General features: G+C 40.9%; 1 protein-coding gene across 1 annotated transcript; it reads left to right on the plus strand.

Moving 5' to 3' along the window:
• The first annotated feature begins 4521 nt into the window (after positions 1-4521).
• Positions 4522-19742, plus strand: Znf599 (zinc finger protein 599). The gene is made up of 4 exons (XM_027941267.2): positions 4522-4896; positions 7602-7728; positions 9882-9971; positions 15980-19742. Exons 1-4 carry the CDS (start codon positions 4879-4881, stop codon positions 17503-17505), a joined length of 1761 nt encoding a protein of 586 aa, XP_027797068.2. The 5' UTR covers positions 4522-4878; the 3' UTR covers positions 17506-19742.
• Positions 19743-19936: the final 194 nt, after the last annotated feature.

Here is a 19936-nt window from a genome sequence, read left to right on the forward strand (position 1 = left end):
GGTGGGATCTAGAGTGATATGCCTGTGGGAGGAAGCATTAGCTTTTGGGCCTGGTGTTAGGGGTTAAGGAAGACGATCAAGTTCACTTTTGTCTGTATCTGGAAGGTATATTTTATGATGCTTTGACATCTTGGGGCCTGGCTTCAGTCTCCTGGAGAGCCCCCCTTTCCTAGAGCTGGATAACTCATTTGTAATAAACAACTGGGCAGTAAGCAAGTTACTGATACGTAAACCTATGAATCTGAGTCCATATTCCCGCCTACCTTCTGCAGTCCAGGACACTATCCCTCTGCCCTAAACCACTCCAGGCCAGGTACAGAACCTCTAGGAACCAACCACACTTATAGCCCAAGATTCACCAAAATTATTCAAATTTTTCAAATCCTTAACTGACTCAGCTTACCTGATCTGACCCTGGCTCATGTTTTTCCCATCACTTTTTCTTCTTTTGTTTTTTCAGAATATCAAATTCTGTAGCACTTTATTAAGTAGTTACAGCCATTCTAAACATCAGTCAATAAGCCAGAGACTTAGCAAAGTCACTGCTTTCCCCCCTCACTTCCACCTCCTGACTTCGGATGTCTGTCAGCTCTATAGTGATCTCTTCTCTCTCATTCCCGGCAGTAGCAATTTGTATATTTCTTGGTAAAACTTAGCTAGATGATTATCCATTTTACTGATCCTAAGGATTTTGATTTCATTACTATTCTCTATTTTTTCTGCTCATACACACACACACACACACAAACACACACACACACACACACACCTGTGAAACCAGTATCACAATTAAGGTAATGAGCACCCCTGCCACCTCCAAGAATCCTACTCTGTCTGTCCCACTCTTGTAATAAGAAGACCTTAAAATTCACTCTTTCAAAAAAATTTTTAAATATTATATCATAAGCAAATCTAGAACTTATCCATCTTGTATAACTGAAACTTTATAATTTTTTAATATTTATTTTTTAGTTATAGGTGGACACATATCTTTATTTTTTTTATTTTATGTGGTGTTGAGGACTGAATCCAGTGCCTCATGCATGCTAGGAGAATGTTCTACCTCTGAGCCATGACCCCAGTCCCCACCCCATAACTGAAACTTTATACCTTTTAGTCAGCTTTTTGTTATTGTGATCAAGATTCCAGACAAAAACAATCCAGAAGAGAAAAGTTTATTTTGTCTCATGGTTTCAGAAGTCTCAGACCAACTCTATTGCTCGGGCCGGAAGTGTGGCTGAACATCATTGTGGAAGGGTGTGGCAGGAGAGAGAGAGAGGTGGGGGGGAATTGAGGGCATCCAGGGACACTCCTGGTGCTCTACTTTCTCTAGCTATGCCCCACTTGCCTATAGTTACCATCTAGTAATCCATTCAAATTATTCTCTACCAAATGGATTAATCCATTAGTTACGTTATAGCTCTCAGATTCTAATCATCTCACCTCTAAACATCCCCAAATTAGTAAGATCCATTCAAACCATAACTATATCTGTTGGACAGCAGCTCCCCATTTACTCCTTCCCCAGTCCCTGGGGCCACCTTTCTACCCTCTGCTTCTGAGTTTGAATATTTTAGGTATCCCATGTAGGTGAAACCATGCAGTTTTGTCTTTCTGTGCCTGGGTTATTGCATTTGTTTTAGTGCCCTCTGGGTTCATCCCTGTTGTTGCATATGGCAAGACACCACTCTTTTTAAGGCCAAATGATATTCCTTTTTTGTATATCCAAGAGCAATCTTTTTTAATTGGTAAGGTCTAGTATTTCTGAATTTTCCCCTTTTATGCTTTTGTATCTTGTTCAAGAAATTTTTACCTAGGCTTGGTCCTGATCATTTTCTCTTGTACTTTTTCATAAACCTTTATAGTTATACATTTTGTATTTCAGTCTGTGCTTCACTTTATATTTATAAATATAAAAAAATATGAGGTTTAGGTGGAGCTTTTTTCGCCCAGTTACTCCAACATTATTTATTGAAAAAAACTGACCTACCTCCATTTAGTTGTTTTGTTCATTTATTAAAAATCAGTTGATTTTATTTTGGGGTCTACTTCACAGTTCTTTATTCTGTTTTCCTTTGATCTGTGTGTTTATCACTTAGCCAGCACCACATTATTGTATCTTGTTTACTGTAGCAACATAGTGAGCTTAACATCAGGCTGAGTGATTCCTCCTATTTTATTCTTCTTTCTCAAATTGTTTTAGCTACTCTAGATCCTTTACCTTTCCAGATATATATATATATATATATTTAAATTTCCTTTTTAGTTGTAAATGGACACAATACCTTTATTTTGTTTATTTTTTTACTGTGGTGCTGAGGATCGAACCCAGTGCCTCACACATGCTAGGCAAGTGAGCCACAACCCCAGACCCCAGATATATATATTTTTAAACTTTTCTATTATTTTATTATTTTAACTTTATTATTTATTATTTTTATGCGGTGCTGAGGAAGGAACCCAGAGCCTTGGACGTGCAAGGCAAGCGCTCTACTGCTGAGCCATAACCCCAGCCCCGCCCAGATATAATTTTTTAAAGTGTGCTTATATCTATAAAAACTATTTCAGTGATTTTGACTGACATTTTGTTAAAGCTACAGATCATTTTGGGAATAATCAACGTTGTTATTGTGTTGATGCATAAAAATCCATGAACAGTATACCTGTCCATTTTTTTAGGTCTTTGATATCTTTGTGTCTTGTCATTTTTCACATATTCAATACACATTTTGCACAATAGTGTTCCATTTCTTGAGTGATTATAAATGAGAGTGTGCTTTTATTTTCAGTATCTCCATGTCTGTTGCTAGTACATTAAAATGCATCTTAGTTTTGGGTGTTGATCTTATGTTCACTTACTTTATTTAATAGTTTTATTGCAGATAACGTGGGTTTTCACATAGATCACCATGTTCTGCAAATGTAGACAGTTTTATTTCTTTTAATCTTATTCATTTGTATTTTATTTCCTGCCATGCTTTGTTGCCATGGCCAGAATTCCAGTTATAATAAGAATAAGAGTAGTGTGATAAAATATCCTTTCTGTTTTCCCAATCTTAGGAGGAAAGCATTTATTCTTTTGCCATTAAAATTGATGTCACCTACAGATTTTTTTCTGTAGATATTCCTTATGAGGTTGGAAGAATAACTTTCTATTTTTAGTTTATCTAGAATTTTTTATTATGAATAGATGTTGGAAAATTATATTCTAATTTCCATTTTAATATTTCTTTGATCCATGGATTATTTATAGATTCCACATATTTGGAAATTTTCAAGATTCCATATATTTTTAATTTTTATTGAATTCCATTATGATTAGAAGACAAATCTTGTGGCTTAAAATTTTTTTTAATTTATTCAGATTTTCCTTGTAGCTTTAGTATATAGATTATATTTGTAAATGTTCCATGTTCACTTGAAACAAATGTGTTTGCTGCTATTGTTGATTGTGGGATTCTGAACTTGTCAATAGTATTCTCTAGGTTTTCTATACTCTTACTGATTTTCTATCTATTTAGTCATCTGTTATTTGGAGGATTTGATTATTTTGTCATGCATTTTTGTTGTTGTTGTTTTGTTTTTTGGTACTGGGCATTGAACCTAGAGGCACTTTACCACTGAGCTACACCCCAGTCCTTTTTTATTTTTTATTTTAAGACAGAGTTTAGAGTCTCCTAAAGTTACTGAGGCTGGTGTTGAATTTGCAATCCTCTTGCCTCAGCCTCCTGAGCTTCTGGAATTCAGGTATGCATTACCACACCCAGCTTCTCCATGCAGTTCTTTCAGATTTTGCTTCATGTATTCAAAAATTATGTTATTAGGGGACTAAACATTTTTAATTCTTATATACATGTTTTGTTTTCGTTTTTGTGGTACTGGGTGTTGATTCCAGGAGCACTTTACCACTGAGGAACATCCCCAGCTCCTCCCCTCACCCCTTTTCTTTTGTATTGAGAAAGGGTCTCACTAAATTGCCTAGGCCGTCCTGGAAGTTGAGATCCTCCTGCTTCCAACTCCATAGTAGCTGGGATTACAGGCATGAACCATTACGTTCGACTTGTTGGAGCATCAAAACTCCTAGAGGACACAGTGTCTGATATAATGAATCTCAGGTAGGGTCTGAGAACTTGTATTTGTAACAGATGTCCAGGTAATACTGACATGATCTAAACATTTAATATTATTATGTTAAAGAATTATCTTCATTTTTCTTATAAATCTCCAATTTCAAGGCTCAAAGACATTAAGTGTTGGTGCGGGGCAGGAAAGTCAAGGCATGGGTCACCTGTTAAAGACTCTGGAAGATCATACTTCAACGCCCTCTCTTTGGAACCTTAGGTGGCAGTTTCATAGAGTACAGGAAGTGTGCGCCAAGTTCCACTCGGTTCAGGTAACTACATTACCCAGAAGGCAGTGCTTCGGTCGTCGAGGGCAAGCAGGCGCCGAGCCAATGACGGAACACGAAGGGGGCGTTGCCCAGGGCCGCGGGGGCGGTGCTTCTGGCTTCCTATCCTGGGATGTCCCTGGGCTGTGGCTGATCTGTCCTTACCCGCGCTGGGCGGAAGCGGCTTCCCAGGCCTTTCAACACCAAAAGGAGAAGGACGGTGTGGAGAATAGGACCAAATTCCACCTTTTGTGCGAACCGCTACCCGCTCCTGCCCGCCCCTCAGCAGGGTTCACGGCTGAGCGCTTTTCGGGACCTTGGCATCACCGGTCTCCACAGCACCCGGAGGCGGCGCCCAGAGCTTTGTGCTCATTTTACGTGGCAGAGACTGAGGTCCTAGGCTGCCTCGGTCTGAAGTGAGGGATCACCTGAGGCCGCCGGACCAGCTTTTGTAGCCTCCACTCGCGGCCTCGCTCTGCCCACTGGGTCCCATGGCTGCGCCAGCGTTGGTGAGTGGAGGGTTCCTCCTGGATCTGGGGATCCCGGGGAAGGAGGGCAGGAAGGGACAGGGGCACTGAGCACTTCCAACCCAGGATTTCAATCTAGGTCGGGGTTTGTAGGAAATACCCATTTATGGCTCTACCTTGGCGCTTGTTGCCTGGCCACCCTTGTCCTCTCTTCCCGGGTCTGAAACGGGAATATTAATAATTATTTTTGAGGAACTGAGGAAAGTGACTTGTGCCCTTCAGTGCTCAGTACATAAGCATAACTGTCATTTCTGGGGAGGAACTTCTCAGATCCTGCTGTTTTCTTAGGGGCTCACTGTTATCTTAGGGGCCCTCTGGCCTTCCTGTCTAAGGCTTCTATCCCCCTGAGAGCTGGGAGACCAGATGAGAATCTCAAGGACAGAGGTGAGTTGTGAGCAGCATTTTTGGGATTGCTGCTCTTTGACAGGAGTAGAAAGTACCCCAGGAGGTTAGGGGACAAGATCACTGGATTCATCTTCGCAGATGTCATCTGTTTATTACAAGTGAATTTTGCTTACCACTTGACCTCAGTGAATCCGTTTTCCTGTTTAACACATTTGTCTGTATTGGCAAAGCAAATCCATTGCAGTATTCATTTCATGACAGTGTACCAGCAGTGTTTTGTCTCTTGGAATGTGAACACAAAACAGGCCCCAAGTTACTCTCCAGCATGCCACCCTGGTTACTCTCATTATTACCCTGATTACCTTCAGAACCTGTCTTATTAATTTTGGTCGCCTGACCTGCTTTCTCACTTCATTCCAGCCTTGTTCAGGGTCTCTTCAGAGAAGTCTTCCCTGGCTGCCTCATCTAACATCTCCCCTAATCTTTATGGTTATCTCACTCTCTTGTTGTTTTCAAAGCCCTTAGAATCATCTGATTTTACCTTGCTCATTTATTATCGAGAAACCATCCTCAACCCTGGAATGTGAGCTACTAGAACAGGTAGGACCTGAACCACTTACTCAGTAAGTGGTTGATGAGTGAAAGTCTCTGCCTTCTGGAGCTTCCATTGTCCTTAAATTAACCTTCCATGTGGTTAATCTAAACTTTTCACCATGGCTGAAAGTTTCCACCAAGCTACTATTTCATTCTTTTCTCTACCTTACCCTTGGGCCATGCTGGCCTAAATGTGCCAAACTGGTTGCCCACTTTTCTCTGTCACATTGTCACCAAATCTCTGCAAAACTTCCCCTTGGAGGTGTGTACATTGAGCTTTCCCAGGGTGCTAAGAAGCAAGTGGAAAAATTCTTAACAATATTCCACCCACAATGGGTTGGGGGCTCTAGGGTTGATACCCAAAGTAATCTTTGCAAGAGGAAGGTACAGGCCTATCTCTGGCAGGTGGCCATGGGAACAAAGGGGATTTTGGGAAACTTCTAGGCAAAAGGAGCTGCCAAGGACAAAAGCAGGCTTTGTTCAAGAAGGCATGAAAGGACCTGGGGGATTTCCAAGGGGTCTCATAAGCTACTGAAGTGTGTCTCTGGAAGGTGAGATTGTGTAACCCTGAATCCACATCAATCATTCCATCTTCAACCAAGATAGACCTCTTACTAAATGTTGCTGCCCATGTTCTGAGATCCATAACCTGCAGTATCCTTTGTCACTTGTGTTACATGGTGCTTAGGTAGCAATATCTTAGGGAAATGTGCTGACAGTGGCTCAGAATGACAAATAATAGACTGGTGATTCCTTATGGAATCTTTCAGGGAATCTGCAAGTCCCAGCTATAGCTTGAGGACAGGGAGAGGTTGTTGGAACCCTGCCAAGCCCCAGTAGTTGGCACCTGCTCAGATATCTCTTCTGTAAGGCACTTGACAAGGGCTCTGCTCTTCTATATCTATGGGAATATTTTCAGGAGTGGCTGAAATGCTTTTTAATGTCGATATTGGAAATGTTTCTTGCCCTTGTTACTGTGGATTCACTGTGGTAATAGAGGATTATACCCTTAGACCTCGAATCAGAGGATCTGGGTTCAAGTTCTGCCTCTTCTCATTACATGTACAGCTCTGAGTGACTTGACTCAACCTCAATTTGCTGAGTGTGACATGGAGATGATGATGGCATTTATCTTATGGACTATGGGATGATCATAAAATTTGCAAACACACAAATCTATCCCTGTGACATGTGGCAGACTCTGCCATGTTTGTTTTATGAACATTTTCTCTTTAATACCCACAACAGTCTAGTGAAGTAGGAACTATTGATGTATTCTTGTGGAAATTGAAACTCAGAGTAATTAAGAGATTTCCCCCAAGGTCAAACATCTGGCAATTATCGGTTCAAGAGGCTGGATTGAAACCTCAGGAGACTGGAGACTTTTAGTTGCTTTAACCAGCATGCACAGTCTTCAGGGGAAGGCAAACAGGCTCAGATGCTGCTACTGTAAACACTGTTTGAATTATTGTTTTTCCTCACTCTTCTAATGTCCCAGAGCACTTATTATCTGCTCCTCACAGTCCACATGGGACTATCATTGTCTTGTGGCTTCCTATATAGGAAGCTTTTCTCCCCCATACCTTTGTATTTTGTCAAAGCCATGTCTTCCTCATCTGAGGCCCAGTACCAAGCTAGGTTCTCATATACTCAGTGGTTCAGGCCTTGGGACAGTAACCAAGCAATAGGCTCTAATCTCATCTGTTAGCCACACAGTTCCCCGACCACCACTCTGTTTGGCTTTCCAGGCATTGGTATCATTTGAAGATGTGGTCGTGACCTTCACTGGAGAGGAATGGAGGCATCTAAACCTGACCCAAAGGACCCTCTACCAGGAGGTGATGCTAGAGATCTGTGGGCTCCTGGTCTCACTGGGTAAGGCTTCATTGTCTTCAGGTAGAGCCTGAACTCTCTTTCAGTCCATTCTCTCTCTTTCTCTAGGCATGACTAGAAGAGAAGGCCTCAGGAACCCACTTCCCTCTTTCCTGCCACCTCAGCGTTTTGTGGTCTGATTTCCTCTTGCTTGGTTTCTCTGCATCTCCATCAGGGATTGTTGTGTAGGCTACACAGTCCTTCTCAGCACTTTCAGTGTCTAATACAAGCCAAAAGCAGTCTTGACATCCTTTCTCCATAATCCCACATGAAGGAAGGTAATTGGCCCAGCATAGGTGAAGCAAATGCCCTCAGTCTGGTTGGCAGGATTGACCGAGAATGGGAGGTTCTTGTCTTATTCAGACAAGCAATAAGAAGGCATTTGTCTTCAGTGCTGCTGGCATCTTTCTAAGCAACACTCTCATCTGAAAGGCTTCTTTGGGACCAGGCACAATGATATACACTTGTAATCCTAGCAACTCAGGAGAATGAGGCATGAGAATCACAAGTTCAAGCCCAGCCTCTGCAACTTAGCAAGACCCTGTTTCAAAATAAAAAAGGACCAGTGATTTAGCACAGCAGTAAAGTACCACCTAGTTTCAGTCCCCAGTCCAAAAAAAGAAAAGGTTTCTTTGATCCCTAGTACCTGCACAGTTGACCCTTATTTAGGCATGTGCTTTGCTTCTCTGCTTGTATGGGAGATGACTTTTAGCTGATGTATGGTCAGGTTATCAAATGGCATTGATGGGCATCTGAGAAAGCTGTCCTTTCTTACATTCCCATAGCTATTGCCTAAAAGCAATAAGAAGTAGCCCCAAACTCCCAACCTTGAGCAGGCATGAGCTTGTTGGGACTTAATATCATTTTAATTTTATCATTTTTATGGTACCTTTTTTGCCAGTTTCTAAAAGCAAGTGAGCTAATACTTACAGTGTGCTTAGAAGAAAAATGGGAACAAAGCAAGTTTTGCACATGTATTTGTTTGTGTAACAAATGAATAAATCCCAAGTGTTCTCCCGTCTAAACCTTTGACAATGACCACTTTATCCAGAAATTGGTCTGAGTAGGAATTGAATAAGACCCGAGGTCTCCATTTTCCCAGATGTTCGAATGGTTACCTCTGCTAGGCTTCTACCAGTCTTGCCATCCTCGAGGATATTATCCTGTTAAGTAAGGAGGACAAAATAACATTCTTGTAGATTTTATGACAGCTGTGATTGAAAGAAGATGTATGGAGAACAGCATTCTAGCAGAGTCCCTGAGGGGACGGGGAGCTCGAATCCTTAACAGACATAAAGGGTTGATTCACCTTTACCACTGCCCCATCACCTACCTCAGTGCCATGGCAGACATCAGCGAACATTGGCTAAGTGACAACTGGATGCATTCTGGCCTGCTGTCCAAGATTTTCCAGTTGATATTTGTGTCCTTTTTCCTCAGTCTTTGACTTCTCTTCAGAGTTTTATTTTAGCCTTCACATTTGGCCAAGTTTGTGTGACTGAGTATAATGGAAGACTATCTCATGCTGTTTTCATCCCGAAGAAAAGAAAAATTACCTCATCAAATAAGAAACCCAAGGTAGTACTGGTTCTCAGGTTGATAGAGACCAACCCAGCTCTGTTCATCTGTTTTCCCTCCTGGTCTAGATCATCAGGCCAGCACCTTTGTAGGGGCCCCAGGATGATACCAAAGCAACTAGAGCAGGAGGCTGCCACATGGACTTCTCTCCTCCAAATATGAATTAAAAGCTTTTTTTTTTTTCAGAATGGGTAGCTGGCTTAGGTCACCTTCCTGCCTCAGACAATTGACTGTTAGTAGATCTGTTCATCTGTTGATTTGGTTCAGTATTTCTAATCATCCCTGGGCACAAGAATGGCCTGGGAAACTTTAAAAACTAGCAGTGCTCTGTCCTGATGCCCAAAGATTTCATTCACTTCATTCCATTTTTGGAACCAGGTATTGCTAAGTAGTTCTCAGGCACAGAGAAGTGAAATCTACTGACTTGGATTTGTTAAGAGATTACCTTCAGATGTGAGAGTTGGGTCACCTTTCTGTTGTGGCCTAGCAGCATGTTAAAGATATGTACTCCCATAAACTTGAGACTTTTCCTCTTGTCTTTACCTGTATACCGATGTTCTATTTATTTCTTATGCCAGGGCATCCTGTTCCGAAACCAGAGTCGATATTGGATCATGAGCAGGGACTATGGACAGAGAAGAGACACCTCTCCCAAAGCACCTGTGCAGGTAGGTGATTAAGAATCTGGCACTGGGTGTCATGGCAGCCTGCAGACTACCAAAGGATCACTGTGTCTGAAATTTATGGGCAGCTTCTTTTTGTGGACTTACTCGGGTCAAGTTTGTATGCAGCACTTTGAACTGTGGTCCCCCTACCTTCCCACCCACATCACACACACTTATTAGATAGGAGATAAACTCTGGGCTGTAAATTATTTGGCACTCCCAGCCTCTTGATCCTGTGGGAGCTGCACAATCTCACTGTTCCTGAGTTAATGCTACCTGCTCTCAAAGATAAACTCCAAAATATTGGTGGCTCAACAGATTTTTTTTTTTCTCATTCATGCCATTCTTCCATGTGGGTCAACAGAGGCTCTGTACCACATATTTATTTAGGGATCCAATTGTATTCTGTTGTCAACATGTGTTTTTCAGTTTTCCCTGGCCCATAGAAATAGGTGAGAAGGGCAGCTGTCATATTTACTCACACATGCATGTCACTTCATTTACATCTCACTGATGAGAACTGGGTATTAGGCTACATGTTTGACCAAGCTGGGAAATGTAGTTGAGTTTTGTGCCCAAGGAAAAGATCTCAGGGGTATACTTGGCCTGCTAAACTTTGGGAAAGGTAGTAATAATAGTTTCTGCATCCTTGGGTTGTTTGAGAATGTAATTGGATAACAGGAAATTATTTAGCACACAGTACTGGGGTCAATGCCCAGCATCTCACTGAGGGGTTCTTCTTCCTTCCCAGGAGAATCTAAGCCACCATAAAAAAACTTAAAATCTCAAATAATTATTGAATAACAAAACACAAATATTCAGAAATATATTTACAAAAGGCAAAGCCCCTGATAGATCTAGTCCACATGGGTTCTAGAACTAGCAGTTCACACCCATCTCAGGTGCTGTGTGGGATCTCTGGCCGAGCTTGAGGGGGAAGTTCACCTGCATCAGGCAATCAATCCCTGTGAGGGTGCCATAGGAGGTTTCCAAAATGCCAGACCTATCCCCTATATAGAAATTATACCTCAGTACAAAAATACAAGGGAAAAAATAGTATAGGGTATTTAGGCTACTATACGCAATATAGCCCACATACAGCCCACGGATGGCTCATGACAACATAGCCTGACCCAGAGTAGCTCAACAAAAGTTCCCTGTGGTATTAATATTTATGCTTTATTAGTCATAGTGAATAGTGACATCTAAACTTCCTTCCACATTCATAAGATGGGCCTTTCTTTTTCTGCATGTAACTCCAGCTGTACTCTGCATCCCATCCTCTTTCCCTTCTCCAGACAGTCATTTCTTGACCTAACCATCAATGCACGTAACTCGCCTTCCATTTGTGAATCAGATGCTCAGAAGCATCCCCTAATCCTGTTGTCCTCTTGCCCTGCTGTCCTGTTAAACCCTCAAGGTGACATGTTTTCCCTTGCCGGTCTAAGAGCATCTAGAACTATCAGGTGTGTGTATTGCTGACACTGCAGATTCGTGGCCTCTCCCCTCTAGTGTTCTTTTAGGCTGCTCAGCCAGCTTCAGCCCTCTCCCTAATTCCCCATCTTCACTTGAATGTCTCAGGGGCTCCCTACACTCATCATGCCTAAAAATAACCTCATGATCTTGCCCACTCCTCCCTTCTCATTTTCAACTAGTGGCCCTTTTAATCAGTGGATAAGTTCAAAAACAAACCTAGAAAACCCACCAATATCTCCATCTCTACCAAACCCAATATTCAGCATTCCGAATCTTGACCATTTTATAACATACATAGCTCCAAATCTATCACCGTCACCCATCCCATCAGCTCCAGCGATAGCACTCTGGGCTAAGCTGTTTTTACCACTTAACCTGCATGATGATAACAGATCCAGAACTGGTTTTCCTACATCTGCTGCATGCCGCAGCTCAGTGTGTTATATTCACTTCCCCATTTACTCACACACTATTCCAAATGTCACCACCTGCTTTGCCATTGATGTCTCAGCATATGACCTACTTCATGTTGAAAACAAAGCCTACGTGCTTGTCTTTCTTGCTCCTTCATCCTTACTGAGTCGACCCTGCAGCTTCCTTCTCACCTTGTGGAGGCATTCTCAACCCCAGCGTGGCTCATTCCCCCAGCAGAGTCCAGATTACACCTCTCCTGCCTTCTCAAATGTGTGAGTTATCTGTTGCTGTGTATATAACACAGACATCGCAGCCTGAGAATCCCTCATTTTATCTCATCCAGGCACACTTAGCTGGGTCCTCTGTAAGGCCACAGTTGTAGGCAGCTGACATCACATCAGCTCACTTCTTCAAATCAAGCAACTGTGTGAGAGACTGCAGCAGGACTGAAGCTGCAATCTTGTAAAATCAGATATATTTTATCACATACATTCTTTCACCTTTTCATAGTCTATTCTTTAGAAGCAAAATCCTGCCAATATTCAAATGGAAGGGATAATAAAAGGGTATAACGGGTGTGAACATCATGAGGTGGGGATTGTGGGAAGCCATACACGAATCTTGAATGCTGCAGCAGGAACACACTTCTCTTATTTCCTACTTTTCTATCCTCTCTACTCAACCTTAAAAAAAAAAAAAAAGGTGAAGTTCTTGACATTTGGGAGAACCAAAAATTAAAAATTTCTTGGCTTTCCAACAGTATCTAAATATTATTGATTCTATCTCATCTGAATAACCAAGCTTTTTGGAGTTTTCTCATTCTTAGAAGAGACATCTGCACAAGATCTACCCTTTATATTTATTTGTAGACATATGATTAGTTTAATTGAAACCAGCAGTTTTAAAGTAACTGTACCATTTTTCATTTCTACCTGCCCCATATGAGTCATCATTGCTCCACATACTCCTGAGCAACTGGCGTCTTCCTCTTTACTCTGAGCGGTGTTTCTCAGCACCATAGATTAGAAGTGTTCTTACTCAGGTCCCTGTTGCCAAATATAACAACAACAACAACAATAATAATAATAATAATATATAGTGGTCTGCAATTTACTGGACATTTACTCTTCACATGCAAATGGATGTTTTATCTCATGTAATGCTCATAACAACTTGTAAGGCAGGAACTGAGAATCTCCCAGTTTTTCAGATGAGGAGATTGAGTCTTTAAAAGTATTACTACTTGAACTGCTGAAACAAAATACTATATAACAGGTATCTTATGCAATAGAAATTTATTTTTTTTCTGGAGGCTATAAGTTCAAAGTCAGGGTTCCAGCATGGTTAGGTTATGCAGATGGCTGCCTTCTTGCTGTGTTTTCATAGGGTCCCTGGTGCATGCATGCAGAGAGAGAGAGAGAGAAATCTCTCTCTGCCACGCGACCAGTGCTGGCTTCATGAAAGAAGGTTCAATTCATGAGTAAACACTAGGGAGTTCTAAATTAAAGAGACAAGACTCTAATTACCTTTAATACCAGCTCTGGGACTGCTTCTCCTAGCTCCCGCCTCCAGCCACCTAATGCAGTAGCGAGGTTTACAGAAGAGACGAGCGCGCGAGAGAGAGAGAGAGAGAGAGAGAGAGAGAACATGCCAGGGAGTGGACTTTTACTGGGGAACAAAAAATTCCAGGGAAAATCCCATCCAATGAAGGTTAAGGGGGGCAGCATCCCAAGGTCAGGGGCGACAATTGGGTCTTCAGGGCAGTGGCCAGACACCCTCTGCACAGACAAGCCCTCGGACCTGGAGAAGGGTGGAGAAAGCTCTGACACAGCCATGTCTAAGCGCCTCTCACCCAACCAGGGAGGTAACTCAAATCACATGCGAGGATGGCCTCCCCATCTCTGTAGTATCTCTTTTTATAGGAACACTAATCCTAATAGGTCAGGGCCCTATCCTTATGACCTTATATAACCTTAGTTACTTTCACAAATGCCCTATCTCCAAATGCAATCACACTGGGAACTAGGGTTTCAACATAGGAATTTGGGAAGAATATAAATATTCAGTTCCTAACAAAAAGCTAATTTGCCAGGAACACCTAGCTTTGGTAGAGGCAGAATTTGAACAAAGTGTTCTGGCTTTATACTCTACATGCCTAATGATACTCTGCTGCTTCTCAGTTACCCCAGAAACTTTCCTCACATTATCATGCTGCAGCTTTATAGCATTCTGTTCTTGTTTCTTCTTTCCTTCTTCTGACTTGACCTTTACTATTGTTTTCTGATTCTCATCCATTCTTCAACACTGGATTCATGGCCCTTTCTTTCTATTCTGTACACTTTCTCTAGGTATACTCATTCATGTTTACCATCAACTTTAACCCTAGTGCAGTTGGCCCATAACACAGCCATGACGGGGATGCTGACCCAGTGCCTGTGCCTTACTACGGACTGTGTATGTGCTGTTTCACATCATCCTCACAATAGTCCTTTCATTGAACCTTTAGGAATTCAAGTGGGTCACTAAAGGTGACAGAGCTAGTGTGGGGTACTGCAGGAATTTCAGACTGGGGTGTTTGTCTTCAGAGTTCATGAAGTTAGCTGCAGTACTCTGTAGGTCCTCTCTGACTTTTATAACTGTCTTAAGGTGTGCAGATCTAACTGTGATATATAACACACTACCATCATTGGTCAGTTCATATCTTAGTTTTCTATTATATTTTATTTTGTTAAGGTATTTATTTATTCATTGCCTTTTAAAAGATTATAATGAACAACTATGAACCCTTCACCCAAGTACAAAGTTACCTTCTTCCCACATCTGTTAATATGCTTTTTCCTTTCCCATTTCTACACCACTTCCCTTGCTTATATGGCTACTTTATTGTGGATTTATTATTCCTGTGCTTGTTCCATAGGAAAATAAATGTTTTGGATAAATACAGGCTATCCATGGATTCTGTTATTTTTTGTATCAGCTTTGGTAATTTGACTCACTTAAGGGATTTGACTACATTATCTGATTTGTTTACCTATTACTTTTTGTTTCATCTTACTTAAAATAGTGAATTTCATGTTATATATGTTCTACTGCAATAAAAAACTTAAGATGTATAGATACCGTTTTTATAATACCACTAAAAACTGACCAACATTCTCAAAAAAAATTAAGGTAGTTTTGTTGTACTTTTTTTTTTTTTGTGTGTGTATATATATATATATATATATATATATATATATATATATATATATTGCTTTTAAGTGTATCACAGTTTATCTTCTATGATATTCATATATCTTCTGATATTCATACTGTTCAACAGGATATTACTAATTCATGATGTGTATAGCAGTTGTTCACTTTTTTCTGCTATACTCATTTACATGAATATAACCCAGTGTATTCATCCATTTTTAGGGGCATTTACATTATAGTTTTTTGTTCTCACAAACAGTGCTGCCATGAAAATTCATATACATGTATAGGAGTTTCTCTTAGTAATGTTCATCAGACTGGAGTTTGGGGATTATAAGGTTAGCAAAAGAAGAGCTTTACTAGATGATACTCTGTTGCCTTCTAAAACAGTTACAGTATTATAATAAAACAGAACAATTATAATAATATACTGCAGTAAATTATGTGAATATATATGTATTCTCTCCTAATTCCTTGTCTGGTAACTCTTACTCTTCTTTAGAAATAAGCTCCCATAGTGCCTTTTCCAGCTGCATAGCCTCCACCGATGTCTTTCTTCCACCTGTTGCTCCCTGTGTTGTTACAGTGCCATGGGGCTTCTTCTCTTGGAGCACATGAATCACATACAGTGTAATCATTCCTCTGCCCACCCTCCCTCATTCCAGATAATGAGGCAGTCTCCACTCCATGTTCTCTGTCCCCTCCACCAACTTTTCCTTATGTGTTTCCCTTGAAATATATCAAGAGCCCAAGGATTAGAAAAGAAATTGCAAATTTAGTTTTAAGAGGTGTACAAAAAAAAAAAAGTGAACAAATGCAGCAGGCATTAGAGACTCTATTTTCATCTTCATTCTTTTACTAAAGTGATGATTTTCTTTATTCTGTGTACATCACTAAAACACCTTTTTATGTTGGATTTCCTTCAGGTGAAAAAGCAAAACCCAACATCACAGCACCTACTGCTTCTCAACTGACCTTCTGTGAGAAATCTTCTTTTCAAGAACAACTGGCAGAGAGGTCCTCAAAGGATTCCAGATTGGGGCAAACCAGAGACGAGGAAAAGCTATCAGAAATGCAGGAAAGGAACTGGAGACCAGGAACAGACCCCTACAAGGAGACATGCCCTGGAAAGTGGTGCCATAAAAATGATGATTTCGAGACAGATGATAATCTGTGTTTAAGAGTTTTACAGGAGCGAGTCACTCCACAAGATGCTGTCCATGAACATGACTCCCAAGGACCAGGAAAAGACACTGGGATTAATTCAAGGAGCAGCCTCTATAAATGCAAAGAATGTGGAAAAGGGTTTTGCAAAAATTGGGCCCTTGTTCGACATCAACAGATTCATACTGGAGTAAAGCCTTATGAATGCAGTGAATGTGGGAAAGCCTGTCGTTATATGTCCGACTTCATTCGACATATGCGGTTTCATACTGGGGAAAAACCATACAAGTGTAAGGAGTGTGGGAAGGCCTTCAAACGCAGGTCTCACCTCACGGAGCACCAGCGTATTCACACTGGAGATAAGCCCTATGAATGCAAAGAATGTGGTAAAGCTTTCACCCACCGCTCTTCTTTTATGCAGCACAATATGACGCATACTAGAGAAAAGCCCTTTTTGTGCAAAGAATGTGGAAAAGCTTTTTACTACAGCTCTTCATTCGCCCACCACATGAAGATTCACACTGGAAAGAAGCTGCATGAGTGTCGTGAATGTGGAAAGGCCTTTACTCACCGCTCCACTTTTATCCAGCATAATATGACCCACACAGGAGAAAAACCCTTTTTGTGCAAAGAATGTGGAAAAGCTTTTTGTCTCAACTCATCCTTCACACAACACATGAGAATTCACACTGGTGAGAAGCCCTATGAGTGCAATGAATGCGGAAAGGCCTTTACTCATCGGTCCACTTTTATCAGACATAAGAAGATCCATACTGGGGAGAAGCCCTTTGAGTGCAAAGAATGTGGGAAGGCCTTTTGTGATAGCTCTTCCTTGATTCAGCACATGAGGATTCACACTGGTGAGAAGCCCTATCAGTGCAGTGAATGTGGAAAGGCCTTTACACACCACTCTGTTTTTATCCGACATAATAGGACCCACAGTGGAATAAAACCACTGGAGTGTAAACAATGTGCAAAAGGCTTTTATTATAGCTCATCCTTCATTCGACACATGAGGATTCACACTGGAGAAAAGCCCTATGTTTGCAGAGAATGTGGAAAGGCCTTTACCCAACCTGCAAATTTTGTTCGGCATAGTAGGATCCACACTGGAGAAAAACCCTTTGAGTGCAAAGAATGTGAGAAGGCTTTTTGTGACAACTTTTCCTTAACTCAGCACATGAGAACTCACACTGGAGAGAAACCCTTCGAATGCAGTGAGTGTGGAAAGACCTTCAGCCACAGTTCATCCTTCACTCACCATCGAAAGACTCATACCAGAGTTTAATCCATTTTGTCTCATCAACCCAGAGGTGGAACACCTATAATGATAACTCAAACTGAGCAACAGATATACCCCTGGGGTCCCTCTGAAATAAGTGTTTTTAGAGTTTTATTCTTTTGATGAGAGAAAAAAAAAGGTCTCATCCTCAGGAGATGGACCATTAAGGGTAGCCTTGCCAACACTTATTAAAAGCATTCTTTGTACCAAAATATTGTCATTTCTACTCTCAAGTAGCATAAGATTTTGTGAGGAAAAAAAGCATGAGACATGAAATACCCACATGCACACTTCTCTGTATTTACAGTGAATTCTTGTTATTCATAGTAGTTGTGTCCTATGAATTTGCAACACTGAATTGGTAAATATGGAACCATTGTTGATAGGGGAAATAATACAGTTAGAGTCCCATAAGCCTCTGGTCCAAACGTTTTCATTAACCAATAAATTCATGATATTTTTCATTTTTAATTTAAAGACAACTTATATATTAATATGAAAATATATATATATATATATATTTTGTTGTTGTTGTTGTTGTTGTTGTTGTTACCAGGGATTGAACCCAGGAGCAATTAACCACTGAGCCACATCCCAGCCATATACATGTGTGTAAATGAAATATTTATTTCATTTACAGACATAATCTTGCCAAGTTGCTAAGGCTAGCTTTGAATCCAATATATATTTTGTAAAAATTTATAATTACTTTCCTTTACAATAAATGTTTTAAGTATAGTATTTTGGTATAATGTATATTAGTGTACTGCTTTAACTCAATTATATACATAACATGCACAGTATACATGTACAATACTCATGTACAATAAACACTATGTTATTCATAGGAAACAGTACTTTGAGCATATGGTCTATTCATCCAGGCAAATAAAAACATCCATAGAAAAAAATCTATTAAAGATTTAAATTTTACTTTCAGTAGAGCTGCAGGATGTGTGATAAGACAGCACTCAGTGTGATGAAACCTCTTGACCTTGACTTGCCCCAAGAAGAGGCTGATGAAACTTATTCTGCAGAAGAGTAAAACATTTATGAGGGTGACATGTTAACATCTGTTAGTCCTACCTCAAGAGCTTGACTCGCCACTTGTTGACAGTATCAGGAATTTTCCCTCCAAAAATGGCTTGAAACTTTATCAGCCCTGTTTGGCTTTTCACTTTAAGCATTCCACACAAATGAAGTTGGGGCATCAATCTGAAGTTGCATTTAAGCATAGGGTCGTATTCTTAGATGTCATTGAACATTTTTCCAAGGCAGAATTCCAGTTTGATATTTTAGCTACTGTGAAAAGGACAATTTATGGAATAAGGCTGACTTTTTCACTATCCTGTCATTACTGGCTTCAGTGCCTCATTTTGCATCTCGTCTGTCTTCGTTGGTGGGTTCTAGGGACTTTCCTGCCAAAATGTTCTCCATATTTTCATGTCATTGATGCCTTTTCTGCTTACTTGCCTTGCACTGTGCATTCTGTTCAATACTGTTCTTCCTACTTTTTATAATTTTTTCAAAGCCTTCAAAATGTTTCATATGATCCAGTTACTTAAATATTTTTCCAACAATCGTTGATAGTGGCTTGTTGAGCCAATTCCAGGCTTTGTCAGCACTATAACTACATATAGTGACTGACTTCCATTGGTCTTTCATGGTGGTTTCCTAGGTGATGAGAGCCTTGCAAGACTTGCTGTAAAGCTCCCTCGTGTTGAAACATTTTGGAAGCTTTTTAAGTGTGCCCTGGTGTTCCCTGATTGAGAGATTGGATAACAAATATAGCATTAGGGGACATGAAAAGAACATCTAGTTTGGGGTGAGAATTTTCAAGTTCTTGATGGCAATGGAATAGGGCATTATCCAAAATTAAAACCTTGAAGACAGGTTTTTGCCCTGAAGATAGCATTCAGCTTTGTAGGGTATGATGTAACATGTGGGGCATGTTGCATCAGAAAAGAGGAAACCTAACTTGCTACCCGCTTCCCTGTCCTAGGGCCACATGTGGCTAAGATAGCACCTGGCTGTCAGCCAGAAGGTGTTGCCGTGGGTGTGACGAAAAATCAGACCACCCCTAGGATAGGCTCAGAACCCTTCACAGCTCGTGTCTCCCATTACAGCCTGTAGGATGGGTGTACACATGAACTCGCCCCACTCTGCTGACCTTTATCCTGATTGGCTCCTGTACATTATGTTAGCTGTGTGTGTTTTCTCAATAAACTGAGATCCTGCTTTGACTGGTCTCCCTGACTGATTGTCCTCTAGTGGGGGAGGGCTGAGTGGGGCAGTCAGTCGACCTTTGTGACCTTTGCCTTTCTTGGCTTGCCCTGGTTGGGGCATGCTCTCCCCAGTCTCTCCTGCAGGTCAGGAGGGAACGGGAGGGTGGGGGGCTAAAAACCCCAACACAGCTTCTTGAATGAAACTGTTATAA

The sequence above is a fragment of the Marmota flaviventris genome, chromosome 18 (genome assembly GCF_047511675.1).
Source record: "Marmota flaviventris isolate mMarFla1 chromosome 18, mMarFla1.hap1, whole genome shotgun sequence".
Lineage (NCBI taxonomy): Eukaryota > Metazoa > Chordata > Mammalia > Rodentia > Sciuridae > Marmota > Marmota flaviventris.

Coding starts and splice junctions, on each gene's coding strand:
- Znf599 (XM_027941267.2), top strand. Junction 7,729..9,881: donor TGGGCTCCTGGTCTCACTGG/GTAAGGCTTCAT, acceptor TTCTTATGCCAG/GGCATCCTGTTCCGAAACCA. Junction 9,972..15,979: donor CTCCCAAAGCACCTGTGCAG/GTAGGTGATTAA, acceptor GATTTCCTTCAG/GTGAAAAAGCAAAACCCAAC.